At 43.2% G+C, this 25,091-nt stretch overlaps 1 protein-coding gene across 3 annotated transcripts in view; it reads right to left on the reverse strand.

Moving 5' to 3' along the window:
- The window catches only part of gtf2h2 (general transcription factor IIH, polypeptide 2), a 78,564-nt gene that overhangs the window by 30,291 nt on the left and 23,182 nt on the right, over positions 1 to 25,091 (reverse strand). For all 3 annotated transcript variants that reach the window (XM_088374959.1, XM_088374958.1, XM_088374957.1), the window contains exons 5-9: positions 23,723 to 23,809; positions 23,591 to 23,641; positions 19,463 to 19,517; positions 12,121 to 12,226; positions 11,944 to 12,034 (exon numbers count right to left, since the gene is read on the reverse strand). In XM_088374959.1, the coding sequence (XP_088231085.1) occupies positions 11,944 to 12,034; positions 12,121 to 12,226; positions 19,463 to 19,517; positions 23,591 to 23,641; positions 23,723 to 23,809 (390 nt within the window). The remainder of the gene's footprint in view (positions 1 to 11,943; positions 12,035 to 12,120; positions 12,227 to 19,462; positions 19,518 to 23,590; positions 23,642 to 23,722; positions 23,810 to 25,091) is intronic.

A 25,091-nucleotide genomic window follows, 5' to 3' on the forward strand; every position in this document is an offset into this window, starting at 1 on the left:
ATTCGGACTTGAGAAATGTGGCCGCATGGTGACTAAAAGAGGAAAGGTAATCCACACAGAGGGGGTCTCACTCCCAGAAGGAACAATAGCAGACATTGAGGACAGCTACAAATACCTTGGAATTCCACAGGCAAATGGCAACCTTGACGAGGAAACAAGGAAAGCAGCCACAGCCAAATACCTCCATCGAGTAAGGCAAGTCCTAAGAAGTCAGCTCAATGGCAAGAACAAGTCCCTAGCCATTAACAGCTACGCCCTACCAGTAATCAGATACCCTGCAGGAATCATACGGTGGCCAAAGGAAGATATACAGACCACAGATATCAAGACACGGAAGCTCCTAACCATGCATGGAGGGTTCCATCCCAAGTCCAGCACCCTGAGACTGTACACTAGCCGTAAAGAAGGAGGCCGAGGACTAGCGAGCGTGAGAGCCACTATCCAAGATGAAACATCCAAGATCCATAAGTACATCAGGGATAAGGCCCCAACGGATCACGTGCTCAGTGAATGTCTCAGACAATGGGCATCAAAGGAAGATGAGGTGCTGGAGGGACCATCATGGGAGGACAAGCCCCTACATGGGATGTACCACCGAAACATAGCTGAAGTAGCTGATATCCAGAAATCCTACCAATGGCTAGAAAGAGCTGGTCTGAAGGACAACACAGAGGCACTGATCCTGGCTGCACAAGAACAGGCCTTGAGCACCAGAGCAATAGAGGCCCAAATCTACCACACCAGACAAGACCCCAGGTGTAGATTGTGCAAAGAAGGTCCTGAGACAATCCAGCACATAACTGCAGGGTGTAAGATGCTGGCAGGTAAAGCATACATGGAGTGCCATAACCAAGTAGCTGGAATCGTGTACAGGAACATCTGTGCAGAGTATGGACTGGAAGTCCCAAGATCCAAGTGGGAAACACCTCCAAAGGTGGTAGAGAATGACCAAGCCAAGATCCTCTGGGACTTCCAGATCCAGACAGACAGAATGGTAATGGCGAACCAACCGGACATTGTGGTGGTGGACAAAGAGCAGAGGAAAGCCGTTGTGGTTGACATAGCCATCCCAAATGATGGTAACATTAGGAAAAAGGAACATGAGAAACTTGAGAAATATCAAGGGCTCAGAGAAGAGCTGGAGAAGACCTGGAGAGTTAAGACTTCAGTGGTACCTGTGGTCATTGGAGCACTAGGGGCAGTAACCCCCAAACTGGAGGAGTGGCTGAAACAGATCCCAGGAAAAACATCTGACATCTCAGTCCAGAAAAGTGCAGTACTAGGAACAGCAAAGATACTGCGTAGAACCCTCAAACTCCCAGGCCTCTGGTAGAGGACCCGAGCTTGAAGGGAAAAAGAGACCACCCACGGGGGGTGGGGAAAAGTTTTTTTTTTTTTTTTTTTCATATATATATATATATACATACATATATATATATATATACACACATGTATATATATATATATATATACATATATATATATATATATATATATATATATATATATATACATGTATATATATATATACATGTATATATATATATATATATATATATATATATACATGTATATATGTATATATATATATACATATATATATACATGTATATATATATATATATGTATATATATATATATATATATACATACACATACATACCAGGGCTGTGGACTCGGTCGGATTTTTGCACCGAGTCCGAGTCCGGCCTCTTGACCACCGAGTCCGTGTCCAAGTCCGAGTCCGGCTGTCCATTTTTTCTGTTAATTCATGTGACTGCTTAGTCTTTATTCAAGGCTAATTTAGATCAAAATCAAAATAATGATATAAGCTGGGTGACATAATCATCCTTGACATTGGTACATAATGTAAACATTAGCCTAAGTGCAACTCAACGTGGCCGCATTGATCGTAAGCAGGGCCGTGGACAGTATTCCTACGCGCATTCTCAGCAGCATGATGAAAATAAAATTTAACGTATTTTTTTTTATTGGCGGACTCGATGGACTCGGTCAAAATCAGCACCGAGTCCGAGTCCGGCAAAAATGACCGAGTCCGACCGAGTCCGAGTCCCCGAATCCGAGTCCGAGTCCGGCAAAAATGACCGAGTCCGAGTCCCCGAGTCCACAGCCCTGATACATACATATATACATGCATGTACACATACATACATACACATATACACATATACACATACATACTACACACATATATACATATACACACACACACACACACACACACACACACACACACACACATGCATACATATAGATATTATACATACACACACTTATACATACATACACCTCCTTTAGATAAATACAAAAGCAGTTTAAATACCTCACAGCATGCTACGGTATCCCATCAGTATTTTGCCTTTATACATTTTTTTAAACTGAGGTAAAGTACTAAAATTCTTTAGTTCGTCACTGCTGGTGTTCCATAATTCCACACCTTTAGCTGTTATACAATGCAACTTTAAAGTTGTTCTCACCAAATCTTTTTTAAACATAAGTGTTCCTCTTAAATAATAGGTACTTTCCCTCCACTCAAACAACCTCTGGATACTGTTTGGTAATTGATTATTTTTTATTTTGTACATGAGTTGGATGGTTTTAAAATCGACTAGATCATTGTATTTCAGTGCATTCAGTTTTACAAAAAGATGGTAAGATGGTTCTCTGTAATCAACATTATTTACAAGTCGTATTGCTTTTTTTGTAGAATGTAGATTGGATCTGTGTTTGTTTTGTATGTGTTGCCCCACACCTCCACACAGTACATAATGTATGGGAGTATGAAGGAGCAGTACAAGGAATATAATGATGTTTGGTTTATAAGATCTTTTACTTTATACAATACTGCCAGTGATTTTGAGATCTTTAGTTTGATATACATTATATGTGGTTTCCAACTTAATTTTTTATCTATGAGCACTCCAAGAAATTTTACTTCATTCACTAGAAAGAGTGAATATCTATATTATTTATTGTAAGAATTTTGTCTGTGTTTGTCGGACGGTTTCCAAATATAATATACCTTGTTTTACTTAAATTCAATGTAAGTTTATTTGTGTCAAACCAACTCTGTAATTTTTCCATTTCAATACCCACAGTATCCAGTAGTTGGTCCAGGTCGTCCCCACTACAGAGCAGATTCGTGTCATCTGCAAAAACTACGGCCTTGAGTAACCTGGAGACCTTGCACATATCATTAACATACAAAATAAATAACAAGGGGCCTAATATTTAGCCCTGAGGAACCCCACACTTTACCTGCTTTAGTTTTGATTTGAAGTCCATTAATTGCACATATTGATTCCTGTTTGATAAATAACTGTTTAACCAAGTGAGTGGCATACCTTGTATGCCATATCTCTCAAGTTTTGTTAACAGTATTTTATAATTTACAGTATCAAAAGCTTTCTTAAGATCCAAGAAGACACCTACAGCATATCGTTTATTTTCAATAGCTGTTGTTATTTCAGCTACGAAATCTAAGAAAGCCATTGTGGTGGTTCTATTTTTCCGAAATCCATACTGTTGGTCACATAGAATATTTTGTTTTGTGATGAAATCATCAAGCCTTTTATGAAATATTTTTTCTAGTATTTTGGAAAATTGTGGGAGTAAAGATATTGGCCTGTAATTTGAGAATATGTGTTTGTCCCCAGCTTTATATATCGGAATAATTTTAGCTGTTTTCATTTCACTCGGAAAAACACCATTTGTCAGGGATTGGTTGCAAATATGTGTTAGGGGTTTCACCACACTTTCAATAATATTTTTAACAAGTGACATATCTATTCTATTACAATCAGTAATAAGTATTAGTAAGTATCTAATCTGGTGTTATCACACAATACTTCAATAGTTATGTCTTCTGGGATTTTTCGTTTCCCAAAAATCCTAAAATTGGTTTTCTTTATGTTAAGAGATAATTTGAGTCAAACCACAGTTTTAGCTTGGCAAGCTCATCAGAGACAGTCTTCATTAGTTGCTGTAAGTTCTCTCCTTCACAATAGATATTTGTGTCATCAGCAAAAATGACGAATTTCAAAATAGTAGAGGTGTTAATTATATAATTAATATATAATATGAATAATTTTGGTCCCAATATTGATCCTTGTGGAACACCGCAGGTTATATTTAAAAGCGTTGATTTTTTAACTCTCCCATCTGCACGAACTGTTGCCTGTTCTAAGTAGCTTTTTATCCAACTGAACCCTATTCCTCTAATCCCATACCTTTCCAGTTTTTGAAGCAAAATGTCATGATTAATTGTATCAAAGGCCTGTTTAAGGTCAACAAAAACTCCTATGGCAAACTTCTTGTCGTCAATGCTTGTTGACAGTTCTTCCACAAAGTCAATTAAAGCTAAAGATGCAGATCGCTTTGGCCTAAAACCATATTGAGTATCAATTAATATCTCACATTTATCAATAAAACTGTCCAATCTAACAGCAAATATCTTCTCCAAGATTTTGGAAAATTGAGGAAGCAATGAGACCGGCCTGTAGTTGGTGTAAAAATTCTTCTCACCATCCTTATAGATGGGAACGACTTTGGCTATTTTCATTTTTGTGGGAAAGGAGCCCAGTTTCAGCGAAAGGTTTCAGATATGTGCTATGGGATCTGCTATAGCTACTATCCATCCATCCACCCATCCATCTTCTTCCGCTTATCCGGGGTCGGGTCGCGGGGGCAGCAGCTTTAGGAGGGACTCCCAGACTTCCCTCTCCCCAGCCACTTCATCCAGCTCATCCCGGGGGATCCCAAGGCGTTCCCAGGCCAGCTGAGAGACATAGTCTCTCCAGCGCGTCCTGGGTCGTCCCCGGGGTCTCCTACCGGTGGGACATGCCCGGAACACCTCCCCAGGGAGGCGTCCAGGAGGCATCCTGATAAGATGCCCGAGCCACCTCATCTGGCTCCTCTCAACGTGGAGGAGTAGCGACTCTACTCCGAGTCTCTCCCGGATGACCGAGCTTCTCACCCTATCTCTAAGGGAGAGCCCGGACATCCTGCGGAGAAAACTCATTTCGGCCGCTTGTATCCGAGATCTCGTTCTTTCGGTCACGACCCATAGCTCGTGACCATAGGTGAGGGTAGGAGCGTAAATCGACCGGTAAATTGAGAGCTTTGCCTTTTGGCTCAGCTCTCTCTTCACCACAACGGACCGGTACAGGGTCCGCATTACTGCCGACGCTGCACCGATCCGCCTGTCGATCTCACGCTCCATCCTCCCCTCACTCGTGAACAAGACTCCAAGATACTTGAACTCCTCCACTTGGGGCAGGATCTCATCCCCGATCCGGAGAGGGCATTCCACCCTTTTCCGATTGAGGACCATGGACTCGGATTTGGAGGTGCTGACCCTCATCCCGACCGCTTCACACTCGGCTGCGAATCGTTCCAGCGAGAGCTGGAGATCACGGCCTGAAGAAGCCAACAGCACCACGTCATCTGCAAAAAGCAGAGACGCGATGCTGAGGTCCCCAAACCGGACCCCCTCAACGCCTCGGCTGCGCCTAGAAATTCTGTCCATAAAAATTATGAACAGAATCGGTGACAAAGGGCAGCCTTGGCGGAGTCCAACCCTCACTGGGAACGAATCCGTCTTACTGCCGGAAATGCGGACCAGACTCTGGCATCGGTGATACAGGGACCGAACCGCCCTTATCAGTTGGCTCGGCACCCCGTACTCCCGAAGCACCCTCCACAGAACCTCCCGAGGGACACGGTCGAACGCCTTCTCCAAGTCCACAAAACACATGTGGACTGGTTGGGCGAACTCCCATGCACCCTCGAGGATCCTGCCGAGGGAGTAGAGCTGGTCCACTGTTCCACGGCCAGGACCAAAGCCACACTGCTCCTCCTGAATCCGAGGTTCGACCTCCCGACGGACCCTCCTCTCCAGCACCCCTGAATAGACCTTACCAGGGAGGCTGAGGAGTGTGATTCCCCTGTAATTAGAACACACCCTCCGGTCCCCCTTCTTAAAGAGGGGAACCACCACCCCAGTCTGCCAATCCAGAGGCACTGTCCCCGATGTCCACGCAACGTTGTAGAGGCGTGTCAGCCATGACAGCCCCACAACATCCAGAGCCTTTAAGAACTCCGGGCGGATCTCATCCACCCCCGGGGCCTTGCCACCGAGGAGTTTTTTGACTACCTCAGTGACTTCGACCCCAGAGATTGGAGAATCCGCCTCAGAGTCTCCAGGCCTTGCTTCCTCAATGGAAGGCGTGTAGGTGGAATTGAGGAGGTCTTCGAAGTATTCTCCCCACCGACTCACGACGTCCCGAGTCGAGGTCAGCAGCATGCCATCCCCACTGTAAACAGTGTTGACGTTGCACTGCTTCCCCCTCCTGAGACGCCGGATGGTGGACCAGAATTTCCTCGAAGCCGTCCGAAAGTCATTCTCCATGGCCTCACCGAACTCCTCCCACGCCCGGGTTTTTGCCTCAGCAACCGCCGAAGCCGCGTTCCGCTTGGCCATCCGGTACCTGTCAGCTGCCTCCGGAGTCCCGCAGGCCAAAACGGCCCGATAGGACTCCTTCTTCAGCTTGACGGCATCCCTTACCGCCGGTGTCCACCAGCGGGTTCGGGGATTTCCGCCACGACAGGCACCAACGACCTTACGGCCACAGTTCCGGTCGGCCGCCTCAACAATGGAGGCGCGGAACATGGTCCACTCAGACTCAATGTCCCCCGCCTCCCCCGGGACGTGGGAAAAGCTCTGCCGGAGGTGGGAGTTGAAGCTCTTCCTGACAGGAGATTCTGCCAGACGTTCCCAGCAGACCCTCACAGAGCGTTTGGGTCTGCCAGGTCGGACCGGCATCTTCCCCCACCATCGGAGCCAACCCACCACCAGGTGGTGATCAGTTGACAGCTCCGCCCCTCTCTTCACCCGAGTGTCCAAAACATGCGGCCGCAAATCCGATGACACGACTACAAAGTCGATCATCGAACTGCGGCCTAGGGTGTCCTGGTGCCAAGTGCACACATGGACACCCTTATGTTTGAACATGGTGTTCATTATTGAAAATCCGTGTCGAGCACAGAAGTCCAACAATAGAACACCGCTCGGGTTCAGATCAGGGGGGCCATTCCTCCCAATCACGCCCTTCCAGGTCTCACTGTCATTGCCCACGTGACCATTGAAGTCACCCAAAAGAACGAGATCCCGGATACAAGCGGCCGAAATGAGTTTTCTCCGCAGGATGTCTGGGCTCTCCCTTAGAGATAGGGTGAGAAGCTCGGTCATCCGGGAGAGACTCCGAGTAGAGTCGCTACTCCTCCACGTTGAGAGGAGCCAGATGAGGTGGCTCGGGCATCTTATCAGGATGTCTCCTGGACGCCTCCCTGGGGAGGTGTTCTGGGCATGTTCCGCCGGTAGGAGACCCCGGGGATGACCCAGGAGACACTGGAGAGACTATGTCTCTCAGCTGGCCTGGGAACGCCTTGGGATCCCCCGGGATGAGCTGGATGAAGTGGCTGGGGAGAGGGAAGTCTGAGAGTCCCTCCTAAAGCTGCTGCCCCCGCGACCCGACCCCGGATAAGCGGAAGAAGATGGATGGACGGATGGACGGATGGATATTGTCTATTACTGATGCCGAGTGGGTGGTAATTCTGCTTGGTTTGGTTATGGTAGGATATAAGCCTTTACTATACATTGCATCTATAAAATCTTCTATCGCAGGTGTTTTATTTGGATTTAAGAAGTCTATATTATAGTCCCCACATAAAAAGGCTACCTTCTGCACGGTGTTTGAAACCATGGCCTCAAATACTTCTTTGAAATTTTCAATACTAGAGTTGGGTGCTCTATAAACACAGCTAACAATGACATTCTTCATTTTACCCATATCAATTTCAACAGTAATACATTCACATAAGTCATCAATAACAGTTGTCATGCTTTCTACAATCCTATACTTTAACCTACTGTCTATATACAGTGCAACTCCTCCACCCTTTTTATTTGCCCTATTCACAAAGTTGAAATTATATCCTTCTAATTCAAAATTGGTCCTTTTGTATATACCGTAATTTCCGGACTATAAGTCGCGTTTTTTTTTCATAGTTTGGGTGGGGGGGCGACTTATACTCAGGAGCGACTTATGTTTTTTTTTTCACAAATTTTTACTTGATCATTAAGACATCACTTACTTACAAGTATAGTTGACCACTTCACATGCTTTTATAGCTTTATCTTGAACATATCCAAAACATAAAAAATAGAGAAAACATCAAATAAAGCAATTAACACTTTAAAGCACCATATCCAAGTCCACTGTCTGCTATATGTACACTTGCTCCATTTTTGCTTTTCTTATATTTGTAATTATTATTTATTATAATTTGTTTATTTATCATTTATTCAACACTCTTATTTATTCATTGTTTGTGCCTTCTTGGTTTGTTACTTGTATGCTGTACTATCTCACCGAGGGATAGTGGGAACGTAATTTCAATCTCTTTGTGTGTCTTGGTATATGAAAAAAAATCGAAAATAAAGCAGACTTTGACTTTGATAAAACAACCAAATAAAACAAAAACTACATCCGAAAAAATATATATTTTTAGACGAAACTGGATGAGGGCGCTCTAAATTTCACCGTTGGCCGTGACTCATCAACTGGGTGGGCTTAAGAAAAATGGCACCAAAAAGAAACTCATATTTTGCAGGTTACAAACTTCAAGTTGTAAAATATGCAGCTGAAAACAGTAATCGAGCAGCAGAAAGAAAGTTTGGAGAACCGTGATGTACCAATGGATTACTATTTCAAGTGACGTCAGTGGCACGGCGCGGCGTCTGTTTACATAAAGGACAAACGTACCCACGTAAGGACTACCGGCATCATTAGCGGTGATCATTTCTAAGTGACACAGAAGACAAAGAGTTTGAGGGAATTAAGGATTTGGAGTGACATAGAAGGTTTGAAAAACTATTATGGCTTTTACGCACGCTCGGTCCTACTCTCCTGAGTCGGGGGCCGGCGCTCGGCCGTCAGCGAACGGTGCATGGGGCTCGGACATGGCCATTACGCACGCCCGGTCCTATGCCATGGAGCTCTCTTCCACATCGGTGGCTGGAAGTCCACGCCGCCACACGCTTGGAAGTTTGTTTTGTTAAATAAAGAGACGTTTACCAAACCCATGTCTTTCCTTGTACTTTGTTAACGCTACAATATAGTCATATACTAGATCTATGGAATAAAGACGAGGCTGACGTCAGGGCGCACGCGCGGCGATGTTGACAAAGGACGAGGAATTTGATCGATGGATTTAATGGATTTAAAGTGCACGGATGGTTTGATAATATTATTGCTTATATTATAGTTATTTGAAATATAGTTTATCTATCGTTATATGAGCCTGTGGAATATTTTGAAGTGCAAGCGCCCTCAGCCGCGCGCACCCATTGTTGACAAAGAGTGATCGATGGATTTAATGAATTGGAGTGACACCGATGATTTTATAAACGTGTTATTCATGTAATCGTTTTCTTTAATAACTCTATATGTTACGTCAGGCCCATTCTCAGCTCTTCGTTTGTGTTTGTCACGTTAGCATACCTATCGTTTAGCCTGTTGCTATCTATCGAACGATCAATGGATTTAATGAATTGGAGTGACACCGATGGTTTTATAAACATGTTATTTATGTAATAGTTGTCCTAAATTACTCTATATGTTACGTCAGGCCCGTTCTCAGCTCCTGGTTTGTGTTTGTCACGTTAGCATACTTATCGTTTAGCCTGTTGCTATCGTATCGGACGATCAATGGATTTAATGAATTGGAGTGACACCGATGGTTTTGTAAACATGTTATTCATGTAATAGTTGTCCTTAATCACTAATGTTACGTCAGGCCAGTTCTCAGCTCTTTGTTTGTGTTTGTCACGTTAGCATACCTATCGTTTAGCCTGTTGTTGCTATCGTTTAGCCTGTTGTTGCTCGTTCATGACTGTTTTTGGTGTGGGATTTTGTCGAATAAATTGCCCCCCAAAATGCGACTTATACTCCGGAGCAACTTATATGTTTTTTTTCACTTTTTTGGGCATTTTATGGCTGGTGCGACTTATACTCCGGAGCGACTTATAGTCCGGAAAATACGGTATTGAAGTCATTTAAAATGTGACGCTTTAGCCTACACCAACAATCAATAAAATACTATTTTAAAACAAACATTGAGTTCAGCTCGGCCAACAGACAAAAATGCTCTGCATCCCTGATATTCTAAAGAAAATGCCGTTTGCAAAAAAACTTAGTGCTATGCATAAGTTTGCTCTGGAGTGAGTGCTCGTTCACGGTGTGTGAGGTTGGAGCAATATGGCCGGAAAAGGGTTTAAATAAATAATAATAATAATTCGCACACCGTCATATGTGGGAATCAAACTCATGGTACCTGCACACAAGACAGATGTGTGTTCCTCTACACCAGGGGTCTCAAAGTCCAGTCCTCGGGGGCCGCATTCCTACATGTTTTCCAAGTTTCCCTTGTTAAACACACCTGATTCAAATCATCATTTCATCCTCACGTTCTGCAGCAGCTTGATAATTGAATCAGGTGTGTTTAACAAGGGAAACTTGGAAAACATGTAGGAATGCGGCCCCCTAGGACTGGACTTTGAGACCCCTGCTCTACACCATCAGCTATTCCATGGCCGGAGAAGGTTATTGAGATGAATTATACTGTTCAAACAAAAGTAGTAGCATTCAAAAAAGATATTCTTCTAGAAATGATAAAACGTCTAATCTGGGTCGGAAGATTCTCTCGTGATGTGAAGCGTTTCGAATTATTACGGCTTCGATGTCGATCAGATTTTGAATGAGCGGCCAATCCATGATAAACCACTTTCTTTGTGTGGGAGGAGACAGGTAGAAACTCTGGGTCTCTTTTAGTAAACCTGCCAGCGAGCAAGTTATGTTCAAAGAGTAAGTTACCGCAGTAACTGACCCAGAGTTTCAGTTACCTCTCTTTCTGGAACGGATAACTTGGAGTTTCCCTCATTTTAGGGTTAATTTACTCAGATTTTTCAAAAAACCCGCTTTCTGAAATACCCCCTTGGTCTAGATCGTGTAGCATCTCTCTGTGTGAAAATGTTGCCTTTACATTTAATCATGGACAAGCTTTAATTAGGTGATGGCTGTTCAGATAATGAGTGGTATTTGCAGTCGGGCCATCTTCAAAATTATATCACAGCAAAACAGAAAAATATGGACACAAAACAAGGCAAGTCCATTTACCTGATCAAATGAGAAAGCCTGAGTGTTTTTTTCTGCAACTCAATACTCACACAGGTTGGTGAGGGATTGTCTTCCAAAACACAAACACTTGCTATGAAATTCCTTCAAGCACACTTGGCTTTGCATATCATATTTACATGTTACATTTGGGAGAAAAGGCATTGTGTTTGTCAAGCATCTGATAAATGACACCCAATAGACTGAACGGAGTCAGCTGCACGCATCACTCCAACTGCCTTCACCTGCATCACCCAAAACATATGAATGAACCTAATTGGTGTTGTAGCCCAAGTGAGCACGTGACATCACAAGAAATTCAACTATTGGCCAATTTGCTTTAAAAAATATTAACTGGAAAAATCAAGTGGAAACCAATGAAGCAATTTCTTTATCAAATACATCTGAAGGTTTTGCCAAGTTTGATTCCAACTTGCAAGCAAAGCGGAACATGCTAAAAGAAATGGTCTCGATTCTAATCAGTCAACTTCAATCTTTACCGAAGGATGTGGTTTCAATTTGAAATATAGTATAATTTCAAATAGTATAATGAGTGTCAAATCCAGGTGACACCTGACTGCATTTTAACCATTCAAGACTGTTGCATCCTCGACAACATATGTTGTGAACCTTTAACACTGGCAAATTTGCAGTGTAGAAACGAGTAAATGATACAGTATGATATCACCTGAATCATCTCATAGATGTTGGCTGGGTCACATGTGGTGAGGCTGCTGAGGATGATCAAAATCTCTCGACTTGTGTGTCCAGGCATGTGTCTTCATTTATTAAAACAAAAGAGCTAACTTGTAAATTACGTCACTAGAAAAGCTCATTCAAATGCACACACAGTCGGGCGACCTACTTCAGGGTTTGTAAGGCCAAGTTCAGGGAATTGTACAAGGACGGTTCTCCTACACACACAGTGTCCACTTCTTTCTTCAAAACAGCAATATGTTTCTTTGGGTTCCCTGTTTGTCAATCAAAGACATAAATTATGGCAAGCCATAATCCATCAAAATCTGTTTCGTCTTGAGACCTTGTCATTTTATTTTTCTAAGTAATGGGACAGTTAACCCGAAGAATAAATGGAACATTTGCTTTAGCCTAGCATAATGTTTATTTCTTCTCAAATATTGGCACTGCTTTTTTATTTTCAGATACTATAGCAATAGGACAGAAGTTTGTTGAGTTACGGATTCTTTGGGTACTTGTGTTAATTCCTTTTGGGACATTGGGCCCCAATAGAAAGCAGAAGAGATGAAGCAATCTAACTGATTTTTAATCCAAGATTTCAAAAAGTAGACTGGCAAACTTGTCAAACTTTTCCAGAGTGGAAATAATTGTTTTCATGTTGTTGATGCTGTTTTCCAACTCGGTGTTTACTTATTTTGATCCTTCTGATTTTGTAATTCTGGTGATCCCAGTGTAATTCTGGTGACCCCAGTATATTGTTTCGTCTTTCTGTTTTCTTTTTATTCCATTTGATCCGGTCTATATTTGACTTGTTTGATGAGAAAAACCGAGTATTGAGAAAAATTAGAAAACATCTAAATCAAAGGATTAATTTATAATATAAATTCAAAGCAAAATATGTTGACAGAATAAAGTTTATGAATGTGAGGGGTGGAAGTTACTTCATACTTATGATGACATGCCTGATGGTGCTTTTCCATCCTTTTTTGTTGCTTGGTGTTTATTGTGCATCGTGTGGGTCTGTTGTGGAGTTGTTTTTGCCCGTGTTGTTTGTTGTCTCTGTACTTTTTTACACTTTCACACTATTGATTAAAAGGAGGGTCCAGATGTGCCCCATTTGCTGTTTGTGTCAACAATAAAAATTTTTTTACATCAACTCGATTGGGTTATTCATTGTACTTTTGCTAAATGTGTCTTAGTCCAACTACTTAAAAATCAAATGAATTATGTTACTTAGGGGTGAGCTCTTCAAGGGCAAACTTGTTGTGACGACACATGAAATAAAATCCAGTATCATAGAAAATGTGCACCTGTCTTTGGTATTCAGTATTTTCATGCTATGGAACATTGTCCTTCAGAGACCCTGGCCACTTTCTCTCTTGTGAAAGCGCTTGATTATCCTTATTTTTCATGCATTCATAGAAAAGCACAGTTCTCCTCATCGAGTCGCTTGTTTCAGCGTGGCAGTCACTCACTACTTTGTTTTTGTTTTTTTTGCAAGAGATGGGGGCATTCAAAAATGTTTTGTGCAATCCAGGGTCCATTGAGCTGTTTAAATACATAATATAATATAAAAAATAATAATATAAAAAAATATCCAAACAAAGTGGGTTTTTCCAACATTCTAGGAAAACTGACATGTATCAAGAATGAGGATGAGGGTGAAATCACATGGTTATTTACTTTATTCCAATCAATGGTCGATCTGGTCACCTATGTTATGTAAAGTACATAAATCACCGGGCTTCCATCCCCTATTCTTCAAGTTGTCCCAGTATTCATGGTTGGGATGTTAACTAGATGTTAAATGTTAACTAGTCACTGAGATTTTATATTGCCTGAAGGCTTAAAAAATAAACAAACAAATGTATTAATGTTAAAAAAAAAGAATCCAATATTTTCTCTTCGGTTTTTCTAAAATTTTCGAAACTTTTATTTTAGCAAATGTATTTATATCTTTATATTAATTGTTTGATGTAATAAAAGAGATAAAAATAATGTTGAGTCATAAAACTGTGAACTATAATTCCACAGCTTTTTAGTGATGTGTTACATCCCATGGTACCATTTCAATAACGCTATCAAGATACTTTATTCAAGTACAGTGGAACCTCGGTTTTCGACCACAATCCGTTCCAGAAGGCGGTTCGAGAAGTGAATCGTTCGAATTCCGAATCATGTTTTCCCATTACAAATAATGGAAAAATAATGAATCTGTTCCAAGCAAAAAAAAAACGCTTTTTTAAGCATTTTTTTCATTTGCGCATTTTTGTCCAATCGTGCAACTGCAGCGCACTGCCGAACGTGCAACCGTAGCGTGTCGCCCACCGCACAACTGCACCGCGCTGGTCGCATTATTGTGACAGAGCCGTCGCTGAAATTTGGAAAATATTTTTAAAGTCCTGATGTACTTTCCAATATTTAAGTGGACCTCAGTGTGCAGGGAGCTTAATTTTGTCCGATCGCGCAACTGCAGCGCACCACCAAACACGCAACGTAGTGCGCGGCCGGCCGGGCAACTTCACTGCGGTGGTCGCATTATTGTGATTATTTAGCGGTCGCTAATATTTAGAAAATATTTTTGAAGCCCTAATGGACTTTCCAAAATTTAAGTGGACCTCAGTACGCAGGGAGTTTAATTTGGTCCGACCGCGCAACCGTAGCGCGCTGGGCGCTCACTGTCGCATTGCTTTAGGAGCGTGTTTGTGTTTTAGGATGGCTTTACTGCTCCCACTTACTTCTTTTGGAGGCATGATTAGAGTTGATGCAATCCTCAGGGTAATGAGAATGTAATAACGAACGGAGTCAGTTGTCATGGAGGTCCTCTCGGCTCATCTCGCAAGGTTCGACAATCTTTCGATAGATACGCACCCTGATCAACCGATTACACTTAAATTCGGTTTTATGAATATTAGATCACTTCATACGAAAGCAGTTCTCGTTAATGACCTTATCACGGAACATAATCTAAACGTTTTTGGTCTTTGCGAGACCTGGTTAAAACCTAATGAATTGCTGCCACTTAACGAGGCCTCGCCTCCAAATTTTGTGAGCTCGCATGTGGCACGTCCTCGAAAAAAGGGTGGGGGTGTCGCCCTCATCTCAAATTCTGAGCTTAGATTTAGGCCTCGCTCAATTCACGTATTTAAAACATTTGAAGTTCTCATTGTGCGATCCACTGCGTTACCGTCATTCTATCTTGTTGTTATTTACCGCCCACCCGGGGCTTACTCTGGCTTCCTGGATGAATTTTCAGAATTTGTGGCTGATCTAGTGACAAATGCAGATAATATAGTTATCATGGGTGATTTCAACATCCACATGAATTCACCGTCAGAACCACTGACTTCGGCATTTCAAACTTTAATCGATACGTGTGGTTTTACGCAAGCTGTACAAGCAGCAACGCATAAGAATGGAAATACCTTAGATCTGGTATTATCCCGGGGACTAGCAACCTCAAATATAGCAGTACTGCCATACACTACTGTTCTGTCTGATCATTTCTTAATAAAATTTGAAATTTTAGTTCCTTGTCAAAGACAAGAGAGCAATCGGCATTATAGCAGTCGTAATCTTAACTCCATGACTGCAACTGCGCTGTCTGAGTTACTGTCGCCGGCAACCGCCATGTTTCCCGCATACAGCGGCTCTATCGATAATCTTACAAATGAATTCAATGCGACATTATTAAAAGCCATCGACTCTGTGGCACCGCTACGTCTGAAAACTCGCCGTAGATGGCCAACTCCGTGGTTCACAGATGAAACACGTACGTTTAAACAATTATGTAGAAAGCATGAGCGCAGATGGCGTTTAACCAAACTTGAGGTTTTCCATCAGGCATGGAAGGACAGCCTCCTGAAATATAAAGATGCGCTAATTTTAGCAAAAACTCGTTATTTTTCGCAAGTCATTAATCTTAATAAAAACAATCCTAAATACCTATTTGATACAGTGGCAAAGCTAACTCTGCGCCAGCCGACCCCTGATAGCTCCTTCCACTCAGCTGACGAGTTTATGAAATTTTTTGCTCAAAAGATTGAGTCCATTAGGGACGAGATCAAGAATACCATGCCAATCGCTCCGCCGGTTACTAGCGCTGGGGATCATGCAATAACCCTCTCAAATTTTGAAAGCGTGTCCCTTGAAATGCTTACAAAATTGGTTAGTACGGCTAAACAAACAACATGTTTACTCGACCCGCTTCCAGCCAAACTACTTAAAGAATTATTTCCAATTTTAGGACCGTCCGTCTTAAATATAATCAATCTGTCTGTTTCCTCTGGGATAGTGCCAATAGCCTTTAAAACCGCTATTATTAAACCACTACTTAAGCGAGCAAATCTTGACCCGGACTGTCTCAGTAATTATAGGCCAGTTTCAAACCTCCCATTCATAGCAAAACTTCTCGAAAAAGTAGTAGCGCAGCAGCTTATTGATTACATGGTCGCTAATAATCGATATGACTCCTTTCAGTCTGGTTTTAGAGCTAATCATTCTACAGAGACAGCACTTGCTAAAGTGACTAATGATCTCCTCATAGCTATGGATTCAAATACGTCGTCTGTATTGTTACTACTCGATCTTAGTGCTGCCTTTGACACTGTAGACTTTGATATTTTATTAGGGCGTCTTAAAAGTTGTGTTGGTATCTCAGGGTCAGCACTCAGCTGGTTCAATTCCTATCTATCAGGCAGGACGCACCGAGTGGTCCATGGTAATACGTCCTCTGAGCTTTATAATGTTACGTGTGGTGTTCCACAGGGATCGGTACTCGGACCGATTTTATTTAATATTTATATGATTCCGCTTGGGGACATAATACGTAAATATAATATTAGCTTTCAATGCTACGCGGATGACACCCAATTATATATGCCGTTATCGATGACAGATCCACGGGACTGTTGTAATCTCGAGGCGTGCCTTGCGGAGATCAAGCAATGGATGTCTCTCAACTTCCTTCGTCTTAACCCAGATAAAACTGAGATGTTGATAATTGGTCCTACTCGTTATCAACACTTATTTAAGGAAACCACTATAACTATAGATAACCGGACTATCACTCAGAGTGATACGGTAACTAATCTCGGGGTAATATTTGACCAAACGCTCTCCTTTCAAAAACACATTAAGAATATAACCAGGATTGCGTTTTTTCACCTTCGTAATATTGCTAAGATTCGTCCTATCCTCTCGACCGGGGATGCGGAAACCATTATACATGCGTTCGTTACGTCGCGCCTGGACTACTGTAATGTATTATTCTCTGGTCTTCCTAAGTCCAGTATCAAAAGTCTACAGTTAGTGCAAAATGCCGCTGCGAGGATGCTCTCACGGTCAAGAAAATTTGATCACATTACCCCAATATTAGCCAAATTACATTGGCTCCCGGTCCATTTAAGATGTGACTTCAAGGTTCTTCTACTAACCTATAAATCACTGCATGGCTTAGCGCCTTCATATCTCGTCGACCTAGTCGTTCCTTATGTTCCGTCTCGTAACCTTCGTTCGCAAAACGCTAGTCTTTTAGTTATACCTAGGGCCAAGAAAATGTCTGCAGGGTCTAGAGCATTCTCTATTCGGGCTCCAGAGCTTTGGAATGCCCTACCAATGGATATTAGAACTACTACCTCAGTAGAAACATTTAAGACACGTTTAAAGACACATTTCTATGAGATGGCCTTTAACTAACTTGTGATGGCCGATTTGGCCGGAGTTTGTTTTGTTCTCTCTGCCCACCCCCTCCCCGGCTGGGGAGGGGGTTAGGTGGCTCAAAAGCTGATCGCGGCTAGCTGGATTCTCGGGGACCAATTCAAGATGAAGGAACTGCAGCTCAACCCCCTTGAAGACACGGCCAGGACAACCGAGGGCACCTCCGACATCCATTTTTTCATTGATTTTCATATTATGTATTACTTTTGCACTCTCTGCATCCATTATAACCTGGTGATCCTGAAAGGGGGATCCTTCCATCTGTGGTCCCTTCTCAAGGTTTCTCATTTTCCCCTGGCAGGGGTTTTTTGAGTTTTTCCTTGCCCTTTTGGGAGCTTATGATCAGGGGATGCTTTGAGAATAATTGTCAATTTTTGGCTATGTGAAGCCCTTTGAGACTGTTTGTGATTTAGGGCTATACAAATAAACTTGACTTGACTTGACTTGACTTCGACAACCGAATTTCGTCCAACATCCGAAGCAAAGAAATCTCGAATTTTTTGTTTGAATGCCGATTTGTTCAAGAACCGGGACTTTCGAAAACCGAGGCTCCACTGTATAGCATAACCTGGAGGACACCTCACAATATAGTAAGTCAGCAGTTACTTTTTTGCCAGTTAAGAATGGGGTCTTTCACTATTTAAAACTTCATGAATGAGGAAATATAAAATTAAATCAAGTTTTGTTGTACATTTGAAATTCATAATGAAAAATATTTTTTATTTTACCGTATTTTCTGGACTATAAGTCGCAGTTTTTTTTCATAGTTTAGCCGGGGGTGCGACTTATACTCGGGATCAACTTGTATGTGAAATTATTAACACATTATTATTATTTGATCATTAACACATTACTAACTTCGTAGTAGATCACTTCACGTAATTTTCACACGGAACGGCATGAGGGCGCTCTAGGCCTGTGGAATAATTGGAACTGCAATTGATGAGGAATCTGAATCCATCCAACGACTTCTGGAGTCAGCAGAGTTATTTATAAGTGACAGAGGACAAAGATTTCGATGGATTTAATGATTTGGAGTAACACGGATGGTTAGAAAAACTTGTTATTTATGTTATAGTTATTTGATGTATAGTTTATATATATTTTTACAGGCCTGTGGAATAATTTGAACTGTAACTGACGACGAGTCCAACGTCAGCGCCACATGCAGAAGCAGCGTTGTTTACACTAAGGATGAAGATTTCGATGGATTTAATGATTTGGAGGGACACGCTCTAGGACTGTGGAACAATTGGAACTGCAATTGGTGAGGAAACTGAATCCATCCACTGACGTCTGGAGTCAGCGGAGTTGTTTATAAGTGACAGAGAGGACAAAGATTTCAATGGATTTAATGATTTGGAGTGACACGGATGGTTCGATAAACTTGTTATTTATATTATAGTTATTTGATATATATAGTTTATTATATCCTGGTTTGGCCCCCCTATCAAAATTTAGAACCCAATTCGGCCTGTAAGTCAAAAAGTTTGCCCACCCCTGGTTTCGCCTGTTGTTGCCTATTCATGTCTGTTCTGGGTGTTGTATTTTGTCAAATAAAGTTCCTCCAAACATGCGACTTGTACTCCAGTGCGACTTAAATATTTTTTTCTTCTTTATTATGCATTTTATGGCTGATGTGACTTGTACTCCGGAGTGACTTATAGTCCTGAAAATAGGTTTTGTGTTGTTTTATGTTTTTTTTTTTTTTTTATTTTCAACCCTGAAATGAAAATATTACACCTTATTACAATTCTTTGCACACAAGCTTGTCATTGTCATCCTGGCCTTACCTGATAGGTCAGTGAGCTTTTCGGCTCTCTTATTCTTTGTAAATATAATTCCCACCTGCAAATAATAAAACACAAATATTGGTCAGTAGGCTTCATACGGGTACTGGGACTAGAAGCGTTGTACTTTGTTGTCAAAAATTACACCATGTCAAAACTTTTCATATATTAAAAAGAATACAATTAGAAAAAGCACTATCCAAAGTGGACAGTGCCATTTTTTGAGTGGCCGCCGAAGAACTGGTCACTCTACGTCAGGACAGCCGATCGGTAGCGGAGTACGCCCTGAAGTTCCAGACGTTGGCTGGCAGCAGCAAGTGGAACACCCCGGCGCTGGTGAGCACCTTCTTCCACGGGCTCGCCGACTATATTAAGGACAAAATGGTGTCCTATGAGCGTCCGCGGACCTTGGAGGATGCGATGGACCTGGCAGCCTGAGTGAATCGACAGATCCGAAACCGGTGGCGCGATCGTGAATGGAGATCACAGCGGGACTCGCACAGCCACCCTCTCCCACCTGTCCAAGATCCGCCGACTGAACAGGGAGCTGCGGCAAGCTCTCCTTCCCGCTGAGGAGTGCGTTCGACACCTCACACAAGGCTTGTGTCTGTATTGCAGAGGGGAAGGACATCGGGCAGAAAAGTGTTCGTTAAAGGGCCAGAGCCCCCACCGTGTCGGGTGAATTTGCGTGAGCTCGACCGGCACCAGCTCCCCCATTCCCAGTGCATTCACGCTGCAGGCGTGTGCCCATCTTGCGGCAGGCGACCAGAACGTGGCAGCCCTGGTGGCCTCCGGGGCGGAGGGCAACCTCATGGACATCGGTCTGGCCCATCAGTGGTGTATCAAGTTCCTGCCTCTAAGTACCTACATTCCGGCCCGTGCCATTGATGGTCGGCTGATCGGCAAAGTGACCTCCATCACTGAACCGGTTACTCCTTTCTGGTAATCACAGTGAAGTCTTCTTGAAAATTCACAGTTTGTGAAGGCAGAGAAATGCGAGTTCCACGCCCCGTCGGTCAAGTTCCTTGGGTACGTGGTACGGGAGGGGTCCATCGAAATGGATCCCGGATAGGTGAGGGCGGTCACGTCATGGCCTGTCCCCGGGGCGTGCAAGCGGCTGCAACAATTTTTGGGTTTTGCAAACTTTTATCGCTGCTTCATTTGCGGTTACAGTACGGTGGCTGCTCCTCTCACCGCCCTTACCAGCCCCGCCCCACCGTACAAGTGAACATTGTACAGCCAGGCAGCAAGCAGCCAGGACAGTCGACTCCACCCGTGCGCCTTCTTCTCTCGCCACCTGTTGTCTGCTGAACGAAATCACGACATCGGCAATCGAGAACTCCTCACAGTTAAGCTGGGCCTGGAGGAACGGAGACATTGGCTGGAAGGCGCCACCAGTTCATCGTCTGGACGAACCACCAAAACTTGGAGTATTTGAAAACAGCTAAAAGACTGAATGCAAGGCAACCTCGGTGGTCTCTCTTTTTCGATCGGTTTAATTTCTTGCTCTCTTACAGACCGGCTTCCTGCAACGAGAAAGCGGACGCTCTGTCACGAGTATTTCCTGGAGGGGAGGAGGAGCGGGGGCCGGCTCCCACGATCCTCCCGAGCTCAGTTCGGGTCGCTACCCTTTCATGGGACATTGAGCGCCAGGTGAAGAGAGCCTCACGTGACCAACCCGGCCCCAGCAACTGCCCGAGGGTCTCCTGTTTGTCCTTGAAAACCTTTGGGCATCCGTCCTCCAGTGGGTGCACGACTCCCATCTCGCCTGTCATCCCGGGCTTCCCCCACGAAGTACGTGGTGGCTCAACGTTTTTGGTGGCCCACCTGGAAGAAGGACACCCGCGATTACGCCCAGGCCTGCCCCGTCTGCAACCGCTTTAAATCATCCAACCGTCTGCCGGCTGGGCTGCTTCAACCCTTGCCAGTTCCCCAACGTCGCTGGTCCCATTTGTCTGTCGACTTTGTCACGGGTCTCCTGTCCTCAGAAGGGAACACAGTAGTCCTCACAGTCGTGGACCATTTTAGCAAGATGGCACATTGTATTCCCTTGCCTAAGCTCCCCTGCGTCAATTTTGCAGCGGGAGGTGTTTCGACATCACGGTCTCCCACAGGACGTTGTGTCGAACCGCGGTCCGCAATTCGCCTTCGCCTTCTGGGTGGAGTTCTGTCGACTCCTCTGCGCCACGGCCAGCCTTTCCTCTGGCTTTCACCCGCAGTCTAACGGGCAAGCGGAGCGCTTGAATCAGGAGCTGGGCAAGTCCCTCTGGTGCATGGCTTCCAGAGATCAGCACAGGTGAGCCAAACAACTTCCCTGGGTGGAGTATGCAAACAGCGCACTCTCCAGCTCAGCCATGGGTCTTTCGCCCTTCCACTGCGTCTTCGGGTACCAACCGCCCTTGTTCACCCACCAGGAGCGAAGTGCGGCGTGCCCGTTGGCCCTGGCCTGTGTCCGGCGCTGTCATCGGGCCTGTCACTTAGCCACGTCTCCAGTATCAGTTGAATCACCCACACCTGTTACCTGTTAGCCCCTCTATTTAAACCCTGTCATCCGGTTACTCCCTGTCAGTCTGTCTCGTGACGCCACTAGTTCGCTCACCGGTCCTCGTACATCTGACTCTCCTTGCCTATTTGGCACGTTCCTTGTTCCGTCTGCCTCAATCGCCCGTTTGCACGGTCGATCATCTTACTTGTGTCCCAGCCCACAGCCAGGCCGTCCCGCGGAGGAGCGCAGCTGAACGCTACTCCGCCTCGTCCGTCATCCAGCCACTCTCCTGTGACAACAACCCTCCCGTCCGATCGCCGCTCCAGCGCGCCACTGCTCCCTTCCTTTCCCGCAATAAAGTCTGCGTCGCTCTGCATTTGGCTGTACTGCCCATTCCTTCACAGAATTTTGAATTGCGGTATCGAGTCAGCTTTTATTTCAGTGTTTTTTGAAAAATGCACCTGGCCTAATTAGTTAGCTGATGTGCTTGACCTTTTTTCTTTTGAATTTCATTCATCAAGCACACTTCACCAATAAAAATGTGGCATTCAAATCTTCTCTTCTTTGTATATTAGTCAAGCGCTAAAATTTTGTAATGTCCTAGAATTCAAAATCTTTATTTTGGGATCTTTATCAGTCATGAGATTGAAATACGAATAATTTGGTAAATTAATTAAAATCCTGTAATAAATTAGATATCTGTAATTGTCTGACAGCACTAAAGACAATATATTTCAACAGATGGTAAAAGTTTAATTTCTTTATGGGCAATAATATTGATATCACAAAATCCAACACCCATATCGCATATTTTTCCAATATTGTGCAGCCCGAGAAGAAGTCATTAAAAACTGAGTTGACACACCTAAATAATACTTCGGTGATTCACAGATTGCTAAAACAAAAACAGCAATTTGAACATAATAATTGTTCGTTTTTGGGGTCAATACCAGTACCTATTATGAATTTATGAATGAATGAACGAAAAAACAGACGAACAAACAAACGAATGAATGTGCATATGAATATTGGATTTGGGAGAATCTACTGGTACCTTGTTTTCCATGTAAGCATAAAAATGAACTCAAACCCTGGAATAATCTTTTTAGTCACATATCACTACTATTATTCCAAACACTACTGTACATATGAGCATAGGAGGAAGGCAACTTTAGTTGCAGGACAAGCCCCACTGCAATATGATTGGCCGTTGCATCTGCCCTGCAGCGATATGAATGGCTGCTGCATCCAGGTGGGATGTCCAACTGCATCCTGGCTTGAAGAGCAGTGCCTCACTGACTATCATTTCTAAATGATTAACCATTACATTGTCATGCAGAGGATGTATATCTGGCATCCTAAGTGCAATATATCCCAAACGGAGGATCTGTGCAACGAATCCTTTTAACACGGTTGCGCAAAAACCAAAAGTACAAGGGAAAAAGTTAGAAAGACATTTGCCCAACAGCCATATGCAAAACACATACAGAACGAATTACCATAAGCATTTGTGCACATTAAAAAAAAAAAAAAAAAAAAAAGCTGCATCTCCTCACAGTACCATCTTGCAAGCAACAGTTGCCATAGTTGTGCAGTGACTGACACATGGAATTGACTATAATAGAGCTGTCATTATTATCACTCACCTGGCTTATGGGATTCTGGTCAAAATATTCTTCAATAAAAGCTTCCATCAGCTGAAGCAAGAGGAATGACATTCATTTAACTGAGTCATTTGAGTCACTGCAGAAATGTGTGAAGAACTCATAACCACTAACCTTTAGAGTTGCAGTGAGGCGGTTTGGTTTTAAGTCTTGATCCTCCATACTTCTAGAGCAGTCAATTACTAAAAAAAGATGTCGCATCTACGAGACAAGACACACATTATGATTATAAATTTAAACGAGACAACACAAAACAATCACCACTGATGACACAGTGAGGAATTACTTGCTTAATAATAACAACCTGTAAAACACTTGAAAAGTATATAATACTCCTTAAAATGCCTATTTTGTGCGACTGTCTGGCTCATTGAGCTAACAGATATGATTGTATCATAAAATGTTTGACTTTATTCAAATCTCTAGGAATGTTTTTAAAGTGCATCACATGACCGGGCATGTAGCCACAAGGTGGTGCAAGTCACCCACAATCCCTTTAGTGGTCCAGCATACTGGATGCGAGACAACAGCTTTGTAGTCTTTGCTGGGAAATTTGCGCCACCTTGTGGCTATCTTCCCAGTCATGTGATACATCATTAAAAACTATTGTTTGGCTCACAGTTCTGAGGTGCCGGGTTTGATTCCACCTCCAGCCTTCCTGTGTGGAGTTTGCATGCTCTCCCTGTGGGTTTCCTCCCAAATTCCAAAGACACCCATAGTGCACATAGGCCAATCAACTTCTCCAACTTGTGCGCCGGTGTGACTGTGTATGGTTGGTTGTTGATGGCGACCAGTTCTGGGTGTATGCCGCCTACCACCCTGAGACACGCCCGCAACCGAGAAAATGAATGGATTTTGATGGTCTTCACGTTCTTGAAAACATATGAAACTTGGTGCACACATTCCACCTGGTAAATTCATCATTACGTAATGGGTTTATTGCAAAAACTTGATTACTGTACTTTCCAGATTATAAATTGCAATTTTTTCATAGTTTGGCTGGGGGTGTGACTTGTACTGAGGAGCGACTTATATGTGAAATTCTGAACACATTATTATATCATTTCACGTTATTTTCACACTAAACCACAAGAGGTTGCTCTAGGCCTGTGGAATAATTGGAATTGCACCTGACGTTGAATCTGACGTAAGGCACGTAGAAGAGGATGCGCTGTATTTTCTACTTCCGGAGTTAGCGGAGTTGTTTAAAAATGACAGAGGATGAAGATTTTATTGGACTTAGTGGTATGGAGTGACACGGATAGTTTGGTAAACTTGTTAGCATGTTATTTATGCCATAGTTATCCGAATAACACTTAATATGTTACGTCAGGCACGTTCTCAGTTCGTTGTTTATGAGTCATGTAACGTTAGCATACTCTACAATTATTCAGCCTGTTGTTGCCTCTATTCTATTTTTATTTTAAACTGACTTTCAAGAAGACATGTCTGTTCTTGGTGTTGGACTTTATAAAATAAATTT

This window comes from Syngnathus floridae, chromosome 5 (genome assembly GCF_059516105.1).
Source record: "Syngnathus floridae isolate MCC-2025c chromosome 5, RoL_Sflo_1.0, whole genome shotgun sequence".
In the NCBI taxonomy this organism is placed as follows: domain Eukaryota; kingdom Metazoa; phylum Chordata; class Actinopteri; order Syngnathiformes; family Syngnathidae; genus Syngnathus; species Syngnathus floridae.